The 22,816-nt window shown below is 35.8% G+C and overlaps 4 protein-coding genes across 11 annotated transcripts; 2 read left to right on the top strand and 2 right to left on the bottom strand.

The window, feature by feature from the left end:
• Nucleotides 1-71: 71 nt before the first annotated feature.
• Nucleotides 72-4,443, top strand: AMSH2 (associated molecule with the SH3 domain of STAM 2). Of its 4 annotated transcripts, XR_015120360.1 has the most exons (11): nucleotides 72-342; nucleotides 643-745; nucleotides 870-907; nucleotides 1,038-1,335; nucleotides 1,470-1,559; nucleotides 2,020-2,082; nucleotides 2,195-2,269; nucleotides 2,387-2,449; nucleotides 3,115-3,167; nucleotides 3,808-4,273; nucleotides 4,381-4,443. XR_015120360.1 is itself a non-coding variant. In XM_086232016.1 (10 exons), the coding sequence occupies exons 3-10, from the start codon at nucleotides 885-887 to the stop codon at nucleotides 3,980-3,982; spliced, it is 840 nt and encodes a 279-aa protein (XP_086088142.1). In that variant the 5' UTR covers nucleotides 72-342; nucleotides 643-745; nucleotides 870-884; the 3' UTR covers nucleotides 3,983-4,443. The 4 variants fall into 4 exon arrangements, 3 of the variants coding, with proteins under 3 accessions (XP_086088142.1, XP_086088143.1, XP_086088144.1); XM_086232016.1 differs by having other exon boundaries at nucleotides 3,808-4,443; XM_086232017.1 differs by lacking the exon at nucleotides 643-745 and having other exon boundaries at nucleotides 3,808-4,443.
• A 2,385-nt stretch (nucleotides 4,444-6,828) lies between these two features.
• On the bottom strand, nucleotides 6,829-8,080 carry LOC147294976 (DNA ligase-like protein, putative (DUF1645)). The gene has a single exon (XM_086232418.1). It carries the CDS (start codon nucleotides 7,974-7,976, stop codon nucleotides 7,044-7,046), a length of 933 nt encoding a protein of 310 aa, XP_086088544.1. The 5' UTR covers nucleotides 7,977-8,080; the 3' UTR covers nucleotides 6,829-7,043.
• A 3,851-nt stretch (nucleotides 8,081-11,931) lies between these two features.
• LOC147294975 (serine/threonine-protein kinase BLUS1-like) lies at nucleotides 11,932-18,643 on the top strand. 5 transcript variants are annotated; one of them, XM_086232512.1, is made up of 20 exons: nucleotides 11,932-12,144; nucleotides 12,237-12,468; nucleotides 12,578-12,832; nucleotides 13,262-13,386; nucleotides 13,525-13,569; nucleotides 14,205-14,286; nucleotides 14,749-14,817; nucleotides 14,890-15,060; nucleotides 15,159-15,224; nucleotides 15,306-15,374; nucleotides 15,496-15,590; nucleotides 15,673-15,930; nucleotides 16,633-16,682; nucleotides 16,808-16,884; nucleotides 17,228-17,347; nucleotides 17,428-17,470; nucleotides 17,582-17,631; nucleotides 17,775-17,836; nucleotides 17,937-17,988; nucleotides 18,125-18,643. In XM_086232512.1, the coding sequence occupies exons 2-20, from the start codon at nucleotides 12,298-12,300 to the stop codon at nucleotides 18,161-18,163; spliced, it is 1,899 nt and encodes a 632-aa protein (XP_086088638.1). In that variant the 5' UTR covers nucleotides 11,932-12,144; nucleotides 12,237-12,297; the 3' UTR covers nucleotides 18,164-18,643. The 5 variants fall into 5 exon arrangements, 4 of the variants coding, with proteins under 4 accessions (XP_086088638.1, XP_086088636.1, XP_086088637.1 ...); XM_086232510.1 differs by having other exon boundaries at nucleotides 12,240-12,468; nucleotides 15,159-15,374; XM_086232511.1 differs by having other exon boundaries at nucleotides 15,159-15,374; nucleotides 16,811-16,884.
• A 2,053-nt stretch (nucleotides 18,644-20,696) lies between these two features.
• LOC147294974 (putative inactive poly [ADP-ribose] polymerase SRO2) lies at nucleotides 20,697-22,537 on the bottom strand. The gene is made up of 4 exons (XM_086233544.1): nucleotides 21,828-22,537; nucleotides 21,468-21,706; nucleotides 21,230-21,366; nucleotides 20,697-21,124 (listed from the first exon to the last, which is right to left on the bottom strand). The coding sequence occupies exons 1-4, from the start codon at nucleotides 22,307-22,309 to the stop codon at nucleotides 21,002-21,004; spliced, it is 981 nt and encodes a 326-aa protein (XP_086089670.1). The 5' UTR covers nucleotides 22,310-22,537; the 3' UTR covers nucleotides 20,697-21,001.
• Between the last annotated feature and the right edge of the window lie 279 nt (nucleotides 22,538-22,816).

The raw sequence follows: 22,816 nt of genomic DNA, 5'->3' as shown, positions 1-22,816 counted from the left end.
AACGGTCTGTCGTACGTACAGCAAATAGAAATGCTAAACTGTAACATTATTAGGATGCAATGAAACAACGTAATACAGGAAGTGAGATATTGCCTAATCATCCTTATACTGAGTGGCACCGCTCTGGCAGGTTGCGTAGTGCGGTGTCAGAAGCATCACTTTTAGTCTTTGGGTGGTCCTTCGTTTACAAAAAGTACCCATATCAGCCAAACCATGAAAACCGACTCATAAATTATAAAGAGGGATGCAAAGCTCAAATTCTGAAGAAACAGCTCCTAACTTCAGCTCCAACTTCCAAATTCATCTCTGAGCTATATACACCACACTTGACACATATTGCAGGTATCATCCTTTTAGTTTCTTTTCCCTTTATAATTAGTGGGTAATCAATAATTTGTGATTTTAGTGGTGATTTTTACAACAATTTTCTTTGAGAATTTTCAGAGGGGATTCTTCATACCCTGGTTGTTTACTATGTTGGGTTGTTGTATATTCCCCCTTTAGTTTTTACTACTGTCACTATTCACTATTCACCACCACGTCCACCAGCTATTTATAGTCAGTACCAACGGCTATGCCTGTCTTTGTTTCTAGGAATCAAATAAGCAAATGAGATCTGAAGTACGTTTCTTGTCTTTTCAGAGCACTTTGAATATGTAAAATCAAATGGTGCCTTTCTTATTGTTCGAATTAGAGTGGATTTTTCCTTGCCGTGAACTATGGCTTCAGTTTAAGTGGCTGAAAGGTTAGGAATAACAGTATTCAAACCATAATGAGTATAGGAAGTTCTTGGGAAATAGTCTTTCTTCTTTATTTTTTTTAAAGCTTCAAATTGGTTTGAGCCATAATGACTCCAATTTCTCACTCAGGTTAGAAGTTGTGTTATGGCAGAAAGAAGCTGTCCAAGGTATAGTAACCCCTTACATTTAGAAATATATCCACCCCAGAGAACCCTTTTACAATTTGCAAAAGTTAACATTTTTATGCATAATTCTTGTTAATTTAGTATTATGTACCAATTTCATCTATGTTTACAGCTTCAGAATTATCAATGGGGAAAAGGCTAGGTTGTCTTCCTTGTGTTTGGTGGAATTTGGCAGTAGTTGCTGCGCATGTAAATTTTGTGGTCCAAACCTTTTTAAGACAATTAGCGAATGTCAGAATATCACAGTTCATACTGTTTCTCAGTCCTCTCCTTCTCCTGTAATCTCTTGCGTAGAAAGTGTGCCTCAAGGTGCTAATGTTTCACAAATTACAGTCGTGAATACAGACCATGGACAATCACAGTCCAGTAATCAATCAACATCATCTAGCGCCTTGCGAGATGTACATATTGTAAGAAATCGCAAATTGTTGGTTTTTGGGTTCTGCAGTTCCATGTGTTTCTTGCAAACTCAGGACTATGTTATGGTTATATATTTCTACATTGAGCATAGATAGTGATAATTAATTGTTATAATCCTTTTCAGTCAGCTCGGTTAATGGAAGACTTCCTTGAGCTTGCCAAAGACAACACAGAGAAGGATCTAGAAACCTGTGGGATTCTTGGTGCCTTTCTTGTAAGATTCATGCTCTCCGTAGATTCTAAAACCAATACATTTGTTGCATAAGATATGGTAATATGTTAGGTCTATAATGATGCCCAAGAATTGGCCCAACCATGAAGGGAGTATTTCTTTTTGAAAACACATGTTTGTTTCGGATACTAGGCATGGACTCTTTTTTTTTTTTTTTTTGTGGCATATCTTCTTTACTTATTCCACATTTCTCACTTTCATAGGTCTCCAATACTATCTTCATACAATTTCTTCTGCCTCCCAATCTCATTCTCAACCCAAATCTCTCACTTTCTCACCACTTTCAAATTTAAAATTGTTCCTAGATCTTTACTCTACAAGTTACTCTTGCCCTTTTATTAGTATGTACACATTCACATGTTATAAAAGGGAAGTGGGAATTGATTTAGAGTATGATTATTTCCTTGAAGGTAATATATATTTGTTTTCTGTGTGAACATAGAAAAATGGAATATTCTATGTGACAACTTTGATCATACCCAAACAGGAATCCTCTTCCAACTCTGTAAGTCTCTTAGGGCCTTTTACTCATCTTATTTGGATATGAAACGATGCCTGTTTTTCATTCACAGGATGTAATCTCACTACTGTTTGCTGCTGACTACAAAATATGACAGTGTCAGGCGACAAATGAGGAGGAAATTTTTGCCATACAAAACGAACAATCACTTTTTCCTGTAGGATGGATCCATGTAAGCAATTTTGATTTTTAAATTTGAAATAATAAGCTTCCTTTTTCAGGAACTCTGCTCTCAAAGAGATGTAGAATTTAGCATTTCCTCTTCACTTTGTCAACTATTTACTTTCAGACACATCCTTCTCAAAGTTGTTTCATGTCATCAGTGGATTTGCATACTCATTATTCATGTCAGGTAATGACTCAATTAGTGTGGTTGCCATTGTCATTATCAAGAATGTTTATAATGTATATGATTATTTTCTCGTCATATCTAATATGCCCACATCAGAAGTATTATAGGAGCATTGTGAAAGTTACTTCCTTTGAGAACACTTAATACTTCTGTTAACTTTCATTTGATATTGACAGATTCCATTTAGTTTTAGGATTCTTTTGGATTTCAACATTAAGTGTACAGTGGATAGAATAACTATTAAATGACACGATGTATTTGAAATGATTCGATACAATTATCATTTTGAATTTGACATGATTAAATACATTGTATCAAGTGTATTTGTGGGAGAAAACGCTTCTTTTCTTTTTTCTTTTCTTCTCGTACAAATCCAAATATTTACTATGTTGTTAACATTCCATTCAAGTCATTTAAACTATACAACATGCTAATCCCTGTATTTGAAACCTACCATTCTGAATGGACCCTTAGCTTTTTCCTGTTTTGGCTTGTTTTGAAATACTGAATTGCCTTCCTGGGTGTGTTTTTTTCTCCACTCCAACTAGCTTATCAATCAGGTTATTTGCAAAGACTGCAAATGTTGCATGTAATTATGGTAATCTGGTTCCCCTGTATACTTGAGTGTAGTCTCTAACATGTACTTTTCCATCTTTTATCTTCAGGTTATGATACCTGAGGCTTTTGCTATTGTCATGGCTCCAACTGATACCTCAAGGTATGCAACTCTTATGAAGTTCAGTTGTAATACTTTATGGATAAAGATTGACTCTGCTATTATCCTAGCATTAGGGTCAGGAACCTTAGATGCTCCATTTTTTTTCATCTCTATTTCGGTTGGCAAGTCTTGAGCGGGTCAATTGTGCTTTCTCCCACTACAGCAGTGAATAATCTTCTTGGCCTTGCCCTTGTTCTTGTAGTGCCTTCAACAAGAATGGTAACACCCCCTGAATGAGGTCTTTAGTCTTTGTTATGCACAGCCATATCATCTTGTTTAAAAAGGATGAAGGAGTGAAGTAATTTGTGAACTTATTCTCCTCTGCTCCTCATTTTTCCTTTGAAAAATTGACCAGTAAGTTAAGCTTCTTTTGCAGCAAATAAATAGTATAAAACTCCTCAGTAAGCCAGTTAAACTTTAACTCCATGAGTATCTCATGGTTCGGATTTATACAGATTTCCAAAGTGTAAGTAGCAGTGCCCATGAATACATATAACTATGAGAAAAGTTGAGTATGCTTTTAGGAGTACTAATATAAAGGGTAACATAATGCATGCAAACATGATGCGTTTCAACAGCTTGAATTTTTAACATCTTTTTACATAGCTACATTCAGAAACTTAGTATGGGATTTTTCCAGGAGTTATGGAATATTTCGGCTATCTGACCCTGGTGGGATGAGTATCCTAAAAGAGTGCCAAGAGAAAGGATTTCATCCTCACAAAGAAACCACAGATGGGAGTCCCATTTATGAGCACTGCTCTAACGTCTACAAAAATTCAAATCTGAGGTTTGAAATCTTTGACTTGCGTTGACATGTCTATTTACAAATACACGAATTCCCCACTGATGACAGATTAGCATGTGCAAGCCAACAGACAGGGCCATGGTCTCAGTTGCATCTGGAAACAAAGCTTGGATGAGGTCTTGGTATGTAATAGTGCAGATAAAAGCTAGTGTGACAGTGATAAGTGTTCTCTTTTTCAAATGTATCTGCATAATTAATCAGTGTAAATAACGTTTTGAAGATAAGAATAAGGAAGAAGATGCAGCAATACATAGGGGACAAATGGTGGGTCAATTTGTGTCTCCCTTTCACAGAACTGGTAATTATTGTTGTACCTGCTTTCATTGGTTTTGACTGAAATCAATACAGCAGTTGCATGCTTGTTGTTAATCAGTGAACTGAAATTTACTTTTAGAAAACGTACAGTTCACTAGTTAAAGATGATTTCCGACTTTTGATGTCTCAATAAATAGCATTCTCAAGTTTCAACCACCTCTACTGAATGCGCTGTTGAATTTTTACTCAGGGATCAGCATGAATTGCATAATGCTGTCATACTGGTCCACCCTGTATCATAGAGCCGTCCATGATTATGGTTTCTCCAGTCTTGTATTAGTTATTACTATTGTACTAGTACCACCCTTTGTATCTGGATTTGGCTTGCAAATTGTCAAAATTACCCTATTATAGATGAACACATTTTATGTGTCTATCTTTCTGCAGGGCCGGCCCTGACTTTTGGAAAGCTCATGAACGAAATTTAAATTGGGCCTTTAATAAAATTTTTTGCAAAATAATTCACAATTAACAAGAAATCAATTAGGAAATTGTCGATCACATCAAGAAATCAATTAGGAAATTTTTGGTTGAACGTCAAGAAAATAATTATAAAAAAAAATAATTTATAAGAATATAAGAGAAAAATTTAAAGGGAAAAACACATTCAAACATTAATTACCTTCTTACCTTAATAAGACCTCTCTAATTTCTTTCAGATTGAAAGAGCCTGTGGAGAACCAAAAAAAAAAAAAAGGTTTTCCACAGGACTATATGGAGAGGTAGAGATCCGTTTTTGCCAATTCAAAGCAAACATGCTCTTTGAATCCAACTTTCCAGAAAGAAGACATGTATTTTTCATGAAAAAAAAAAAAAAAAAGTGTAAACCCAAGGGCAAAAAGGATCCACTGCCATGCAGATGAGGATGTTGGCTTGCTTCTCTTGTGATTCATGTGAGAAGCCAAAGAAAAATGAAGCAAGTTGGCAAACACAAATTAAGGAAATAAATAGGTGGTTTTCAACTAATAATCAAGGAAAAATAAGTTGCAGAATTCAAATTTTATATCTTAGAAGAACCTAGTTTTTTTTTTTTTGTACAAAGGGGCTTAAGGCTAAAGAAATAAACTAGATAACTACACAATAAGTAGAAGAGTGTAATTACAACGAAGACATTATAAATAGACCCAATAATTATTTTTTTTAATATATATATACTAATATATACATAATGTAAAAATTTGTGGGCCCCCCTTGAAGGTGGGCCCTAGGCGGTCACACTCGGTGCCCCCCTTCAGGGCCGGCACTGTCTTTTTGATATGCATATCATGAGAGAGATACACGCAAATAAGTATAATATCTACACTAGTTAGACTTTGTAGCCTTATTTTAATAAGGCTTATCACCCTTTTTACAATGAAATAAGGTGAGTGTAGGGAATTGGGGAGGATATGGTAACCAAGTTGAGAGCACTTGCTTGGCCAAAAACAAAAAGTTGAGAGCACTTTGGCTTTATTTCCCTTTAAGATCCCTTTAATCAAAAATTAAATAAAAGGAACTATCATGCTTTTTACTGTGAAATAAGGTGAGTGCAGGGAATTGGGGAGGATATAGTAACCAAGTTGATGCCACTTGGCCTTATTTCCCCTTAACAACTCTTTAATCAAATATTGGTAAGAGTTTTTTTCATATTTAGTACCTAAACTTTGACCATTGTCTTAATGTGATACTTAAACTTTTATTTGTCCCAATTGAGTACCTAAATTTTTATTTTGTGTCTAATAGGTAACAAAATGAATTTCTGTTAAAATTGTCAACAAAAGTTAGGGGCAATATAGTCACTTCATAAAATTTATATTTTAATTATAATTTTTTTTAATAATTTTAAACATATAAAGAAAATAATTAAAATATATTTTGACTATATTGCCCCTAACTTTTGTTGATAATTTTAACAGAAATTCATTTTGGTACTTATTAGACACAAAATAAAAGTTTAGGTACTCAATTGAGACAAATAAAAGTTTAGGTACCACATTAAGACAAATGTCAAAGTTTAGGTACTAAATATGAAATAAACCCTATTGGTAATTTGGTATGATTCATTTAGCTCCTTACCTACCGGGTCATGTTTAATTATTGATATGAAAGTGAAATGATCAAGTGGTAGGAATAAGAACCAACTTTTGTTGTATTGAATGGTCATTCTACATTTAGCATTTTGCTAGCTTGACAAGAGCCTGATCTTTTGTTGTACTCAATTCCGCGTAAGGGATTACATCAAACTTTTTTTTTTTGGCCAATGATTACATCAAACTTTAGTTGGGGGAAAAATTTATACAATAACTCTTCTCTTCCCATTTCTTCTATCATGTTTCCTCTCATTCCTCCATTCCCACTATGCCGTTTTTATACAATAACATTTTTACTATTACACTAAAAACTAATTGGCTATGTGAAGATTTGCTATGAAACCAATGTATACTTTGTTGTAAATAAGAAATTCTCATTCCCAAGTGATTATTTATTTTTTAATATAAGGAAAAAAGTACTGATTTTATCATTTGTCTTGTAAAATCAAGAAAAATGAAACATTTGAAATCAAGTAGAATCACCGCCGCGTCTGATATTAATTTAGTGTTCCTAATTAGCATCATCAAGCCTAAAAACAATGGAAATTAAACTCCATTCCTAAAACAAAAATATATTCATATTCTCCGACTCCAAAAATTTACATGGAATTAATTAGACCCAACTAAACAAAAATAAATAAATAAATAAATAAACAAATGGTTAATGACTGGTCAGTCCCTGAGTCAGAAAGGATGGACATTTTTGCTCAAAACGTTCACATTGGTGAAGAATCCAACCACCGGCCTGTACGGCAGGTACGACCTCCGTTTATCCACCTCATTCTTCGCTCTGTTCCTCACGTAGTGCTTCTCGTGCGCCGACGACACCGTTTCGGCTTTCTTCGCTTTCTGCGAACCCTTAACCTTTTCCGTTATCTTATTATTAACGCTCTTAACGGCCACCGATGTCTGGTTTGGCTTTGGGCTCGCCGAATTGGAATTAGGGTTCAGGAACACGAACGCGTCCTTGCCGTCGCTGTTGCTCCGGAGCACCAAGTCCCTCACCCTCCAGAGCTTCGACGACCCCGTCGAGTTGCTCTTGTTGCGAAGCTCCCGCGCCGCCTTCGCTGCGCTGTCCTTTCTGGACCACTCGCAGTACGTTCCTTCGGGGACGCTTTCCAGCTCGTCCGACTCGGAGGCCGACGACGACGCCGTGTCGCGCTCTTGGAAAAACAACTTCTTCAGCGGCGACCTCAGAGACGAAGAAGCCTCTTTGCGCGTTGAAGCGCCGCCGTCGTCGGCGTCGGCGAACAGGAGATCTCGGTTGAAAATCGGGAATACCGGGCGGATCTGGCCGTTTTGGAACAAATCGTCGGCGGAGGTCGGCGAGTTATCGGGATTTGTGCAAACGAAAGAGAAATCTTCATCTTCATTTTCGTCCTCGTCTTCGGGATCATCAACATCATCCAGGTTTTGAGCTTCACTCTCTAATTGCTTCTCTGGTTTCTCTTGCTCACCTGAAACAGTGCGTTTCGGGTCCTCAATTAATTCAAATTCGCCATCACCGACTTTGAGTTTTGAGGTAAAATTGGCAGACACTTGGGCATATTCGAACTCGTTCTTGGAATCGAAAGAACCAAAGCTCGGAGACAGAGACAGAACCGAAACCGCTTGCATTTTATTTTTTTTGTTGAGTCGAGAATCGGAGTTTTTCGGTTTGGGGTTGAAGAGGAAGACAAGATTAGCATGAAATATTATGAAGAAGGTTTTGGTTGTTAGTTGGTGGTGGAGGACATTGAAGGTGCCTCATATATAAGAGGCTGTGCAGTATTGGCGGGTAGGGCGCGTGGGACCCACCAAATATGGCGGATATGTTTGGAGGGTCGTTGTTAGGACTTTGGGAGGCTTGGTTCACACGGTCCACGTGTTCTTACCACGCGGATGCTGCTCCAGCAGCCACTTGTGTTGAAAGTAGAAGCGGAATGGGCCAAAAAGGCCCAAAGCGAGGCCCAAAAGGGAAAGGGGTGGTAGTGTGGAACTTTGCTTAGCGGATTGGGTTGACTTTTGGTATGAGAGCCTAAAAAGTCAGCAGGGGGTGTATCTTGGAGAGGTGGTAGCGAACCGGATTTTAAATTTTTAATGAGGGAGGCAAGGGAGGGACACGTCATGGGTGAAGTAATTAATGCTTGTGTGATTGCGGTTGTGACGTGCATGGACAACACTTCAAAGCAAGTAAGCAGCAAAATAATAATAATAATTATTTTTAAATTGGGGTTTTGGATTTGAAGGAATTCAATATTCATGGTCAGGATTCGACCAAAAAAAAGAAATTCATGGTCAGGATTGAGGAACTTGGGGAGAAAGGTTTCTGAGAAAGAAAACTTAAACTAGAAAGAAAAGTCTAATTGTGGGCTTCATTGAAAAAGGACCAGAACTAGAAGGAGGAGAACGAATATCAATATATCATGTGCAATTTGGCCAAACTCTGTTTGTTTCATCATCAACACAGTCCCTAATTAACACCTTCGATCATCAACCAGTAATTATCATTAAGCTTGGTTTTGAGTCGTTCATTAAAAAGTGATCATGTATTCGAAAGTACAGTCGTTAATTAGTTTTTTTTAGTGTTTTAAGCATCGATATATATGGGAATATTCTTGGTGTTGTGCTCAATATATATATCACCAACATTAATTTATGGTTTATTAAGATAGGCGGTCATAGTCAATTTGTCTGTTGTTGTGCATATAAAAAACCTGTAAATATAATTAACTAATTTGTGAAAAATTAAATGGAGGAAGTCTGTAATCGCACTTTTGGTTTTGTTGTAATCGCACTTTTGGTTTTGTTTTCTCATTGCAATGAGCCAATGATAGTTACATTTGACATTGGTTGATTGTGAAATGAACGGTGGATTATGAAAGATGATAGATAGTATTTAATTATATATTATTTAATTATAATATTTCTCTCATCAGAAGTGGTTCTTAAATGCATGGGTCCTGCCTAGCCAGAGTTAGAAAATTAAATAGATTGAATATCACTTTCATATGAATATATTTGGATTAGACGAAGGGTTCTTACATATTTGTGCTTGCATGCTACGTAATGAGATTGTTCTAGAATTAATTTTCCTATTTTCGGTCTTAATAAATCATAAAAATGGTGAATGAATACTATCTTTAGAGTTGGCCCGCACGGCCGCACGTGATATTAATTAGAAGTTCTTCGTGGCTACTTGCAATATATACAATGTAATTTTAACATATAATGATTTTAAAGTATACTTTTGAACTCTTAAGGATAACGAAGTCTATCTAAAAGGTACGTTGCAATGATAAATAAATCTATTTTGTACAAATAAAGCCCACGTTATATTTTTTTACGTGTTTGCGTGTTTTTTGTTTTTTTAACTGAACAAATTATCATTGTCAAACAGTAACAATTAGTAACAATATAACATGAAAGTTTTATGCAATTTAAATAGTTATTGTCGCATAATGACAATAATAGTAACTATTACCGAGCGCTTGGCTTATTAAAGTGAATTGGTCTATCATCATGTTTTTACAAGTAAGCCAGCCGATCATGGGCTTTTTCGTTTGGACTTTTAAAAAAATCCCTAATTTTAATTGCATGTTTGAAATACTTATTATTCTATATGGGTATTAATTGCTATTTGCTAATTAATCAACTCCCCCCTAGTCCTGCATTAAGTTAACGTTTGCAATGAGTACCTTAAGTTATTCGGCCAAGGGATCGAAGTCAAATTTCCTTCTATATTACTGTCTTAACCAGCTTAGCTTAGTTTGCGTGAACATTGAACAACTCACTTAATTAGCACTTAACATATTAATCAAAATATTTAATTACATATAATAAAATTAATTGGACAGACTGGCCGACTGGGTCACTTCCTTAATCCTGATGCGTGAGACTTTCAATGGTAGGTTCTTTCTTGTGACCCAGGCAACTCGATCTCTCGTCAAATCCGACATTATAGACTCGTGGTCATGAGTTGTAATCATTCTCATACAACAAGTGATTTGACAAAAAAAAAAAAAAAATACAACGTGATTAAATTAACAAAAGCACTTTGTCTGCTACTAGAAACTTTGCTAGTCAATGTTGTATCTATCGTCTTTGGTCTTATTAAGTTTGGCGCAGTGAAGTTTGGTGCACATCTTGGGCTCAAGTTGAAGCTTAATCTTCCTGTGTTTGAGTCTCCGGCCTCCCCATTCTTGTGAACAGCTGCTCATTAATGATTCCATATATATATATAGGACTTAGTACAAGTCGTTAAACTCATTGTAGTTAGTGTTTCTTTTGTTTTTGTTTTGGGCCGTTAAGGTCCCCCTTCTTACCAAAAAACAAAAAAAGTTTGGCGCAGGAAAGCAGAATCTCACGGTCAAAATTATGGATGATATATGAAGCTTCCAATTATCCAATTATCCATATGGAGTCACCATCACTCGTTTCCCAGGCATCTATATATATATGTATCTTTTGACCCCACCCGCCCGAAGAAAAATGTTTATCTTTATTCAACAAATTATAAGTCTCTTTATCTTTTTAAACAAAGAAAAGTTCGTGAGACTATTAGTAGGCTATATATAAGCGTCTTAGCTCAAGTGTCATAGCATGAGTTGGGTGAAGGTAGACATTTTTAGGTTGAAACCTCTTTTTAGATATGTTACAATTCAATAACTCACCACTCTCTTGCTTATTATATATGTATACTCATTTTTTTTTTTTTTTTTTATACTTATATATAAGAGACTTTTGCATGTTCTCGGATCACTTTATTTTTTTTCTTCAAGTTTCGGGTAAACAAAAAAATGAAGTGATCAGCACCATGTTACCAACTGCCAGTTGACTTTAATCGTCTATATATCTCCTGGTTTAAGTTTGTTAATTATTATATATATAGACGTACAATACTGCTTTTATATTTGACAAAGGATATATAGACGATTGGTTTCTCTTTTATTTAATCTTCTTAAAAGAAGATATATGTTTTTTTTTTTTTTGCCACGGTGGTACTGGTAAAAAAAGAAGAGGTTAGGAACTTAGGACATGAGAGAGGTTTTATCTCATATATTTGCAATCAAATATTGTTGTAGGTAGCTGATACTCATCAACCACGTCAGCAACCATATTAGCATACCATATGGTTATTATGGTGTTACTATCACGTAAAATAATTTCTTGCACTTGATAGAAAATCTATAATTGTTGGTAAGCTTGGGCTGGGTCAACGACTTGTTGGGTTCAGATCTTGGGCCGAGCTGACATATTGGAATAAGTACAATTAAGAAGGCTTTAATCCAACTTCAAGGTTTTCGGCCCAGTGATCAAGGTACAGGTAGGGGAAGAAAGGTAAATAAATTAAACAAAAGGGCATCTTCAAAAAATATTTCAGTACCCACCCAGCAGTCAGCCCTAAAATTCTCGAACTTTTCAATTTTGTCCGGAATCTCTAGATTTACCGATTAAAAAAAGGAAAAAAAAAAAAGGCAAGAAAGAGGCATGGCCAATAACGTAAATTCCAAAAACCTTCGTTATATATTTGACTCTGATTGAAAATAATGTTGCAAATATCTTGTTTCACCCAAGCGGTGGAAGTGAGAGAGAGAGTGAGAGAGAAGGAGAGAGCAAGGTCTTACCAGTTACCTCTATTGCCCTTGATGAAGCAGAAGAGACAGAAAACTAGACAGTAGAGCTTTATTGGCGGGTTGACGGATTCGTCGAAACACGTCATTGGATTCATCAATATATGTGTTATAACCCAATTTTCTTCTAGCTTAGCCTTCTAGGGCTTATTGTTCTTCTCATCTTGGTTCCAGTAAGCTTCAATTACTCCCTTTTTTCCTAAACCTAATACCCATATTCTCAATTTGTCTTCAGTTATATTTAATTTGTGTACTTAATTTGTAGAAGGAAGGGGAGGTGGGTGTTGAATGTTGAATGTGGATGATGCAGTATAGATGAAAAGACCATGGAATTCTCATCAGCCAAAAAGAACTTTCCTTTGAATTCCAAAGACTACACATTGTACGAAGAAGTTGGTCAGGGTGTGAGTGCCACTGTGTACAGAGCTCTCTGCATCCCACTTAATGAAATTGTCGCCATCAAAGTTCTAGACTTGGAGAAGTGCAACAATGACTTGGTAATTGCATTTTCTAACCATAACCCATTCATCAACCTTCTTTCTCATAGTTGTCTTTTGTAATGTTGTACACTTTCCTTACTGGGTTTGTGTCATTTACTACACACAGGATCTTATTCGTCGAGAAGTACAAACTATGATCTTGCTTGATCACCCAAATCTACTGAGGGCACAATGCTCTTTCACTGCTTCCAGGAGCCTCTGGATTGTCATGCCTTACATGGCCGCTGGATCATGCCTTCACATAATGAAATCTGCTCATCCTGATGGTTTTGAACAACCCATTATCGCCACAATGTTGCATGGGGTTCTTAAAGCCCTTGAATATCTACATGCCCATGGCCACATTCATAGAGATGTTAAGGTATGCCATCCTGATACTATGTTATCGTTTACTGGTTTCCTCATTTGGGCACATTTATAAGATTACCATATTAGCTTTAGCTTACAACTATTTGCATTTCTGTGCCGAAAGTTGCTTACAAGTTGTATGTATGTGTACACGTATACCTAATTTCTCTACAAAGCTGTGTTTACCAAATTTATCGCATTAATTTTTTGTGAAAAGGTGGTTTCTGCTACATTTTCGTATTTGCTTTGAGTGATATGATCAAAACTTTTTTACACGTATGTATGCGTACACCTAAGTCTAATGTCTCTACAAAGCTGTGTTTACCAAATTTATCTAATTAATTTTTTGTGAAAAGGTGGTTTCGGCTACCTTTTCATATTTGCTTCGAGTGATATGATCAGTTTTTTTTTTTTTTTTTTTTTTTAACTTTATTGCGTATAGGCTGGCAATATACTGGTTAGTTCAAAAGGAGCAGTTCAGTTAGCAGACTTTGGAGTTTCAGCAAGCTTGTTTGATACTGGCAATAGACAATATTCAAGAAAAACTTTTGTTGGAACTCCATGCTGGTGCTGTCCCAGACCTTCCTTACCTTGATATTTGTCTATTTGACTTTTGGGAATTCTTTCAAAATCATATCATGTTTGAGTCTGCCTTGAAACTCCTTGCATTTCATATTTATTAAAGTCTCACCCTCTTTTTCACAGGATGGCTCCGGAAGTTATGCAGCAATTACATGGATACGACTTCAAGTGAGTGGGTGATTCCTCTAAGGAAAATACTTGGGTACTCAGAAATGAGTACCAAGTTTGTCCTTATAACCAATCACATTAGCCCATGATGGGGCCCACCACCTTTTCTCTCATGATGGACGTCATTATGGGCTCATGTGATTGGTTGTGAGGACAAGCTTGTACTCATTTCTGAGTACCCAAGCACTGCCCTTTACAGTTGCCTCCCTTGTAATCAATGCCTGTAGTATAGACCAATAAATCAATTTCACATATTATGACAATCTATAGCTGAATTCTCTACTGTTTAATAGTCTAATAACACTTCCAGTGTACTTCCTGTATTATTGCATAAAATTTCGTGGATGCATAAGCATAAGAATGTAGTTATGTATATATTTATATGGTTTATGTGTGTGCCTTTGCATATATGTATAAATAATCAAGAACAAGTAAAATGAAAGTGTGCCAAAGTTTAAGCCTATTTTAGAAGGTGAGCTATATTAGCTGTCAGAATACTGAATTATGTTAATTGTTAAATTACCTTGAGTTTGATTATTATTGGGCTATCTCTAAGTTTGACTAGTCATATTCAAATCCTGGTGGGGGTCTGTTATGCATATCATCTTTCTAAAATAACTTTTATATCCAAACAGAGCAGACATCTGGTCATTTGGGATAACAGCACTAGAACTTGCTCATGGTCATGCTCCATTTTCCAAGTATCCTCCAATGAAGGTAAATCTCATGACCCTTTGAAGTTAGACTGCATGGGATATGGAGCTATTGCGTCTTGAACATGCTGACACAGTGAGGTTTAAGAAATTTTAAACAAACATCTTCTTCTTGTCCTTATTTTCCCCTTTGTATGGAAAACTTTTTTCAAGGATACATATTCTTGTCTTGTAGGATCCCTTTGCTTCATGTACCCAACCACTGGAATTAATTTATAATCAGTAGGTTCTGTATTGGTCCCATCTAAAACTTTTCTAATTACCATGTATGTGGCTGTCTGTTTGTATTGTTGTTAAATATAGCAAGCACATGTCTGCCATGTCCTATGTTAATTCACATGGACAGGGTTTCCCTTGAGATTTGTTCATGCTGCTTAGTTCAAAATAGTGCCTTTTTTTTCTTGGTTGAGATCATTATTTTCATTGCCCTCTGATATGTGGTATGTCTATCTTATTTCCATTGTAGGTTTTGCTGATGACCTTACAAAATGCACCCCCTGGCCTTGACTATGAAAGGGACAAAAGGTTTTCAAAGGTGCGACTCCAGTGATAAGCTCTATGAGGTTAATGTTTTTACATGTTACTCTAAAATGACTTTCACTTGTAGTCCTTTAAAGAGATAATAGCTGCTTGCTTAGTAAAGGATCCAAAGAAGCGTCCTACTGCAGAGAAGCTTTTGAAGCACCGTTTTTTTAAACATGCACATTCAAAGGAATTTATAGCTCGGACAATTCTTGATGGCCTTTCTCCCCTTGGTGATCGCTTTAGAATGTTGCAGGTTGACATCTTCATTTCGCATTTGTATGGTTTTCATAAAAATTCTAATATTCTGTATTCTTTATGTCTTGCATGTTTTGATATGCCTTCTTTTTTCAGCAACAAGAGGCTGAATTCTTTGCACAAAATGAGGCTATGTATGGTGACAAAGATCATTTATCACAAGTAATGACTAATTTTATCTTTTGCAATACCTATTCTAAATTCAAGATGGTATATATAATATATAATTTTTATTTCTTGCAGCAAGAGTATATACGAGGGATCAGTGCATGGAATTTTAATCTAGAGGATTTGAAAAGACAAGCTGCTCTTGTGAGTAGGTCATTGTGCAAGATATGTACATGTTTTTCTTTTTCCTTTGTGGAGCGATCTTTGGTAATTTTTATTGTAAGAACTTAATGATGTTCATACTCAAACTCTTCTTTATGTTTAGATTCAAGATGATGATGGCATTGCCATTGCAGAAAACCAAGAGTGGAACAGCAAACAGAGGGGTGAACTTGATAACTCAGCTGATCTTACAGAGAGGTGATCAGTGGAAAGAATAAATTGCTTAATTCTACCAATCTACGCTATCTGAGGTATTAATACTGTACTAATTCATATGCAGAGATCCCATTAATGTACATGTAGATAGAGTCAATCGTAGTAGATCAACATGGAATGATGCCGTCCCCAAAAAAATTGAAGAACCTGTTTATTCATCATCATCAGTACAAGAAAACAATAGTAGTTATTTTGGAGTTGATTATTTGGAGAAAAGTTGCTCTATACCAAGAAACGTTAATTCTGAAAGTCCAAAGTTCTTAAGCAGTTTACATCCATCAAAAATTGATCATTCCACTTTTGTCAGCGGTGATGAGGGCAGGCAAGTCCAGAACTCTGGCTACTTATAAAATTTCCATGTTTTAAAGCAATTTTTCTTCATTTCCGTAATTCTTACTGATATCGATATTTCCACTGATTTTTTTGCAAGTCTAAACTACCAATTTTTCAATTGATTGTGTATATTAAGGCTTTGCCCTGTCTTGCAGCAACTAATATATGTGGATGATTATGGTGTAACTGAATCAGGCATAACTTTCCCAAGGAGCTACCTATCCACTGGGTAGTGGCCATAACCTAATAGATTTGAAGTGCACGTATGTTGGGTAAAACGAACAAAAAGAAATGTTATTTTTGTAGCGTCAGTAATTTCTCAATTGGTTTCCCTCATTTTGTGAATCGGAAAGATCACTGCTGTCTACATACTTCTTTATTTGTTAAGTTCATGTTTACTCGATAAATTCTTCATGTTTACTTGATGTGTTCATGCAATCTCAAGTGAATGTAACGTGTTTCAAATTCATGTAGGCTGGAAATATCACATATCATAACTTCTTTTTTCCCCATGACCAAGATTTATGTTTTTGATGCCTGTCTATAAGTTTAATTCATTTTTAGTTTGATTACCCCCTTTATTACAGTCTTAGTATGTGGGAGAAAACTGATTAATATACCAATAACTAGTGGAATATTCGGATTTTGATAACTGTGGAATTTCTCAAATCTCCTTATCCATCTTGTGCAGTAATCACTTGGCAAAACCTCAGAAGGGAGATAATAGTAGTTTTTTACATGGTATGTATATTGTGCTATCTATATCGCTAGCTCTTTTTTAGGTCAACTTTTCATTAGTTCACATCCCTTCTTATATAACTTGAATTTTTCTCTGCTGTAATCTATCTATAATTTTTTTTAAATAGCAGAAACTGCATCAGATGGACTCAGGTCCCAATTTAAGGGGCGATTCAAAGTCGCAATGCCTGATTCCAGTCCTAAGGTATGTTGGTATGTAACCATCAGTGCCATCAGTTATCATGTAACATAGGTTTTAACTATCTAGAACATTTTGTTTTCCATTTGTGGTTTATTATGTGCGATCTAGAAACAGTAAAGGAGGTCATGAAAATTATTGTTGGAAATTACGTTAACCATGACTTCATGTGTTTACAAGTGGTGCTTTAATTGTATCCATGAGGTCAAAACATTGGTCTAGTATAACCTTATGTCATCTTTCTTCTCTTCCTTTAAATTTTATATTTGATTAAATAATTGTTCAGTTTTGGTATCTTTATGTAATAGTGGTATTTTTGTGTTCATTCTTAATGATGTTTTCCATTCAGGACACTCCAAATGGCTTTACCATCCCACATTTTGGAGAATCAGTAAATTCTGTAATTGGTGCAGCCACCTGCATTCTTCCTTTGCTAAATTCTATTTTGCAGCAAAATTCCATGCAAATGGTGTGCATTGAATAACTTTTCTTTCATCTACTTGATAAATTTTTCTTTGGTGACCTTCTTATTACATACAATTCTGACAGGAAGAAACAATGAGATTGATTGAAGTTGTAGATCAAGTCACTGGTAATGCTTTTGTTATTTGTTAGTAATATTTTGAGCATTTTTTTATAAATTGACTTTCTTGTATCCTATATGTTAACATTGTTGTATTTGCCTTAATTTACTCAATAAAAGGCAATCATACGGAGTTTGCAGAGGCAGTAACCAATGATAAGCACATGCAGGTATAACCTTGGCTTCTGAACCTTGCACTATTGCTAGCTTTTTACAATAGGGGTATTATGGGTTTCAAATTTAGGTTGGAATCAACAATACATTAGTATACTCCAGACAACCTTATATTGGTTATGCTGTCAAACTGTTGCAGATATCTCTAGCTTCTGCAAGGGAGAAATTCCTAGAATCTCAGGTGATTTGTATTGAACAAAGGTACGTGAACTTTATGTATTTCCAACAAGCATTGAGATGAAAAATAAGTATTGGTTATTCTTAATAATTTACCTTGTTTGACACTGTTGTCACTTCTCAGCATTGAGAAACTTGTTGAAGAGCTGCAGATACAGAAGATGAAAAATGCCAAGGTTTGTACCTTTACTGGACTTTGCATAAGGTTGTAAGATTATAAGTTGTGAGAAAATTTCACTAATAACCAGTGTGCAAAGAGGTCCTCAAACCCAATCATAGTTTATTGATTATAGTTCTGTTTCTGTTACACAGCTGGAGGGGCAATTAAGTGCTTTGGTTGATAAGGAGTAGGAGTTGTCAAAGCCTTCTTTTCATCTACAAGAGAATTTTTTATCTTGCTCTCGTTTGGCGAAAGGACAAGGATCCCCTACCTATTTTCCTACTATGCTTTGTACAGGGTTAAAATCTTAGCCATTGAACTCCTCTTTCTCTCTCTCGCTACTCTCTCTTTAATGGCAAAGATTTTAGCCTTGTACAAAGTATGGTAGGGAAAATGGGTGGCGAAAATAACTAATCTCTGTATATTGGCAATCTAATATTTCACTTATATGCATAATTCGTCATAGGGAGGTGGGCCATGCCAAATTTCTGAGGTCATTATGTCATTGTAATTATGTAAACTTCAATATGTATAAAAACCCATTTGTAAAACTAATATCTGGGTTTACCTTGAAGCTTTTTACTCATTAAGCAAGTGGGTTTTGAGGGGATTTTCACTGTCAAAATAGCAAAGTGACGTGTATTATTACTTTTATTTTTGATTGTGTTTAAGCTTGTACTTCTCATTCACACTTTACCCTTTCTCTGAAAAGAACAAAATATATTCAATTATAAAGTGAGTTTATCCATTAGCTGGGGGTGGTATACAAACTAGGGGTGGGCATAATAACCGATGCACCGAAAAACCGAACCAAACCCACCGTAAAAAAACCGAAAAAAAACCGAATTGACCGAAAAGTCAACACCATAAGAGAAAACCGAACCAAACCGTATATGGACGGTTCCGGTTTCGGTTTTATGCTCATTTAACCCGAACCAAACCGAACCAAACCGAGTAATTTTTTTAAAATATAATTATATATTTTTATGCACATTTTATACATTTTTGTTCACATTTTATACATTTTTATTTTAAACCCTAAAATATATTTTATATAACCCTATGAGTTTAATATTATATATATAATAATGTTTTAGTATATAATGTTAGTTATATCTTATATAATAAAATTAGTGTATTCTATTTCTATATACTCTATAGTCTATAGTCTATATAATAATGTTTTATGCATATAGAGTTATATATAAACTTAGTATATAACTATATAGTTAGTAACTTAGTATAGTTAGTTATATATAACTATATAGTTAGTAACTTAGTATATAGTTGTATATATACTACAATAATTATATATAACTATATAAGTAATATATAATTATAGTAGTATACTAGTATATACTATAGTAGTATATAATTATATATATACTATACTCATTACTCTATAGTAGTTATATACTTATATATAATCTTATATATAGTTATAACTTATAACCCAAATTTGCCCAAACCCCAAACGAAATCTCAATCTCCCCAAACCTCAAACGAAGCCCCAAATAAAATAAATTAAAAAAACCAAACAAATAGACCAACAAATAAATTATATAATATATATAGTTACAGATTATAATCTTATATTAGATATAACTTATAAGTTATAACCTCAATTTGCCAAAACTCCAAATGAAACCCCTACTACCCAACCAACAAAATAAGCAGGTTATATTTATTTTAAAACCGTGCATGCACCGAACCAAACCGTTTTTACAATGGTTTGGTTTGGTTTGGTTTTTCTCTAATTTATTCGGTTTACAACACCGAACCACACCGAGAAAACATTTATGGCGCGGTGCATGGTTCTCGGGGTGAAGTGAGCCGAACCACACCGTGCCCACCCCTAATACAAACAATGAATCAGACCGGTCACCAACCATTAAATAAATACAACAGGTCTATTCCATGCTTTCCTCTATAGATGCAAGTTGAAAATCATAGGTAGAAAAAAAAAAAATTTGATATTGCAAACAATCAAACCAATGAACGAAAATTAGCGTTTGTTTAAAATTGGTGCGGTAAATTTTGGATAATAGTTGAAGTTAGCAAACACTAGAAACTCAGGAAGAATTTAGAAGAACTCGGGAACACTCCTGTGATGGCCTTACAAAACTGGTAAACCACTCTCTCTCAAACCTTCCATTACCAAGCTTGAGCTTTGAGTAGAAAAAGAATGGAGATATATATATTCTTGTAGCTCCCTTGGTGGTCTCGTCCCCACGCTCACTCTTGAGAACCCTCCACTATGGGAGCAAGATTCGGGTTCTTTCGTAGTGTTTTATTGTTAAATATAGTTATGATTTTTTCAGCCAATTTTTTTATTCAAGATTGTGGCACCATCCGAGTGAGCCTTGGAAATTGGAGGAAAATCCGTCAACTTTAGAAATCCACGAGAATTTGATACAAAGTTGGAACACAACCAAAAGTAAAAGTAGAAAATAACCTATCATATCCTTTTGCAATTTGCGGTTTAGGAGGAGTGAATCCTTATGGGCAAAGCATTTCTCCTTGATTAACATCCTTGCTAACGAAGCAATTGAGTTTATTAATTTCGGCCAGCCAAACTGCCAAAGACGACATAAAAGTCAAACCCAACAAAGCGGTGACTTTTGAAATAAACATTCACACTGTAGTGAATGAATAGTATAGCAGGATGTACACTGCTCGTATAATCGTATTTGCCAATTCAAAATCAGTCATGAGACTCATAACCGACATTTACATATATAGAAAACCATAAATCACCATATACATCATGAGCTATTGTGTATTTGATTACAGAGCAATCAACGCAAACTGATGCACTTTAACAAAGGATTGTATAGCCAATTTGAATTTGTGAACATGGAAAGAAAACCTTTGGGTAAACAATTTCAAACTTCCAAAAGAAAAATAATCTAATCCTAAAGCAGCCGTTGGATTACAAGAATCCAACGACTGTATAATTAATCAGTCCGCTCCGCCTCTATTTTTAGGGGCGGAACAGACGATTCTACATCAATAAATTACAATTAACATCATACAACTGACTTGGCAAGCAGCGCTTTGGTTCTGTAAGACTTGATCACTGCAATTAGCAACTTGTCACCAGCTATGTGCCTCACTTTCTGTATCAGCTGCGGTCGTCTAATCTTTTTGGCCTGCAATTAAACGTATACATGTGCAACAATTATTAGTCTCAGATTAAACGAACAAATTGTCACGAAGATTGAACATAACAAAATAGTAAAATATCATATACTTACTCGGAATTCATTGTGGCATTTCACAAGAATAGCCATTTTAGAAGGGTGCAAGAACCTTGCCAGTATGGACATGAGAGTAGGAAAACTCATCCATGGCGATGTGGGTTTCAAAGCAATCTCCTGCTTTGTTTGAATAGCTGAAACAATTGAACATACAAACCAAGTTAAGCTCATTATACAAAACCCAAACCCAAAAGTTCCATATGAAAAAGCAACAAATGCAAACCAAATTACGAACCCTTTAAGCAAGGAGCCCTGAAGCTGACAACGTAGGCAGGAAAAATGTGAGAATTCATGAAAGCAGTCCAAACAATATATTTTCTAGGATTCAAGAGATTGTCCAAGCCAGAATCGAATTCCTTGGAACCAGGATGAAATTGCTTCGAACCAGGTTGAACCAATTCTGACTTCCCTAATATGACTCGGCACAGCAATATGTGCCTTAATCCACTTCCATCAGCAGCTGCGGACAATGCACTACAAAAACAATAGGTTGGTTTCAATCAAAATTAGAGCTCCAACTTCAAAAAAATTTCAGTGCCTGGCCCCAAAATAAAGCAATAGATTAGTATTGGGTGCCTGACCATATCAAACTTACCCATCAAAAGAAAAATTGGCAGGGACCAGATGAATCCCAACACCACAAGTTTGATCATCGGCTGCGGGTTTTCTGCAATGACTAAACCCATGAACCACAATCTCGCAAATCTCATCCTTGGAGCCGCCATACCAAGCATACTTGACATTGGCATTTCCGCCGTTCTTTTGAGCCACCGCCTCCGAAAAAATCCGAAACGCCTCCGACCTCGCTTTCCTCGTCAACCCAGGGCCCAAATTCTTGTGTACGGCCAAAACACTCGTGTCTCTCCCAGCGAAACCCATACCCGAAACAAAGCTCTTCTTAATAATCTCGTGCTCCGGACTCTCTTCTCCTATTCTCATCAACCCGTTTGCACTGAAATCCGGAAACCGATCCGGAACAGAGGAATTGGACTCCACGCTTTCGTACCCAGTATCCAAATTTTCATCATAATCAACAGTCATTGAGATCTGGCGTTCGATTTTAATTCCCTTCAACATCTTCGATGAGTTGCTGGATGAAAATTGCAGTGATCGAAATACAGACTTTTCACACACAATAATTTACAAGACCAAGATCCAAGATCTTCGAAAAAAAAAACAAAAGGGTTCAAAATCCAGAAACCTTCAGAGAAAACGAATAAGAATGTTGCAGAGCTATATATATGCGATGCTTGGGGATTTCAAGTTTCCTTTGGCGGTTTGATGGGCCAGAGTTGTCGTGCCGCCGTTTATAAAAAGTGGTCTCAGGCGGTGAAACTTTTCGTGGCCCGAAGGGATTAGGAATTGAAAGTTTCTAAATGCCTAAACTGCCCCTCTTTGAATTACGAATCTAACCCAATAAATGACCGTTGTATGTATCTTGAAGATGGGTATTTTAGGGATTCCGACAAATATGGGAGGGGTGGTTTAGTAAATGGGAACACGTTACTGGTCATGCGTACGTGGGGTGTTACGATTGCTTACTTCCAAAGCAAGTTTATCCCAAAAAAAAAAAAGCAAGTTTAT

Source organism: Dryas octopetala, chromosome 2, assembly GCF_963921425.1.
Source record: "Dryas octopetala chromosome 2, drDryOcto1.1, whole genome shotgun sequence".
In the NCBI taxonomy this organism is placed as follows: domain Eukaryota; kingdom Viridiplantae; phylum Streptophyta; class Magnoliopsida; order Rosales; family Rosaceae; genus Dryas; species Dryas octopetala.
Note: the sequence above shows the minus strand (reverse complement) of the source record. Positions and strands in the feature narration are given on the sequence as shown.

What these genes read in the sequence shown, in the direction of transcription:
- LOC147294974 (XM_086233544.1), bottom strand. Translation starts at nt 22,309, where the DNA reads ATGTTGAAGGGAATTAAAATCGAACGCCAGATCTCAATGACTGTTGAT. An exon ending in CAGGGCTCCTTGCTTAAAGG is followed by an intron (nt 21,367 to 21,467) that starts GTTCGTAATTTG and finishes CAATTGTTTCAG; the next exon opens with CTATTCAAACAAAGCAGGAG. An exon ending in AATGCCACAATGAATTCCGA is followed by an intron (nt 21,125 to 21,229) that starts GTAAGTATATGA and finishes GTTTAATTGCAG; the next exon opens with GCCAAAAAGATTAGACGACC.
- LOC147294976 (XM_086232418.1), bottom strand. Translation starts at nt 7,976, where the DNA reads ATGCAAGCGGTTTCGGTTCTGTCTCTGTCTCCGAGCTTTGGTTCTTTC.
- AMSH2 (XM_086232017.1), top strand. Translation starts at nt 885, where the DNA reads ATGGCAGAAAGAAGCTGTCCAAG. An exon ending in CCTTGCGAGATGTACATATT is followed by an intron (nt 1,336 to 1,469) that starts GTAAGAAATCGC and finishes AATCCTTTTCAG; the next exon opens with TCAGCTCGGTTAATGGAAGA. An exon ending in AGGAATCCTCTTCCAACTCT is followed by an intron (nt 2,083 to 2,194) that starts GTAAGTCTCTTA and finishes AAAATATGACAG; the next exon opens with TGTCAGGCGACAAATGAGGA.
- LOC147294975 (XM_086232510.1), top strand. Translation starts at nt 12,298, where the DNA reads ATGGAATTCTCATCAGCCAAAAAGAACTTTCCTTTGAATTCCAAAGAC. An exon ending in CCAAGTATCCTCCAATGAAG is followed by an intron (nt 14,287 to 14,748) that starts GTAAATCTCATG and finishes TTTCCATTGTAG; the next exon opens with GTTTTGCTGATGACCTTACA. An exon ending in TGCCTGATTCCAGTCCTAAG is followed by an intron (nt 16,885 to 17,227) that starts GTATGTTGGTAT and finishes TTTTCCATTCAG; the next exon opens with GACACTCCAAATGGCTTTAC.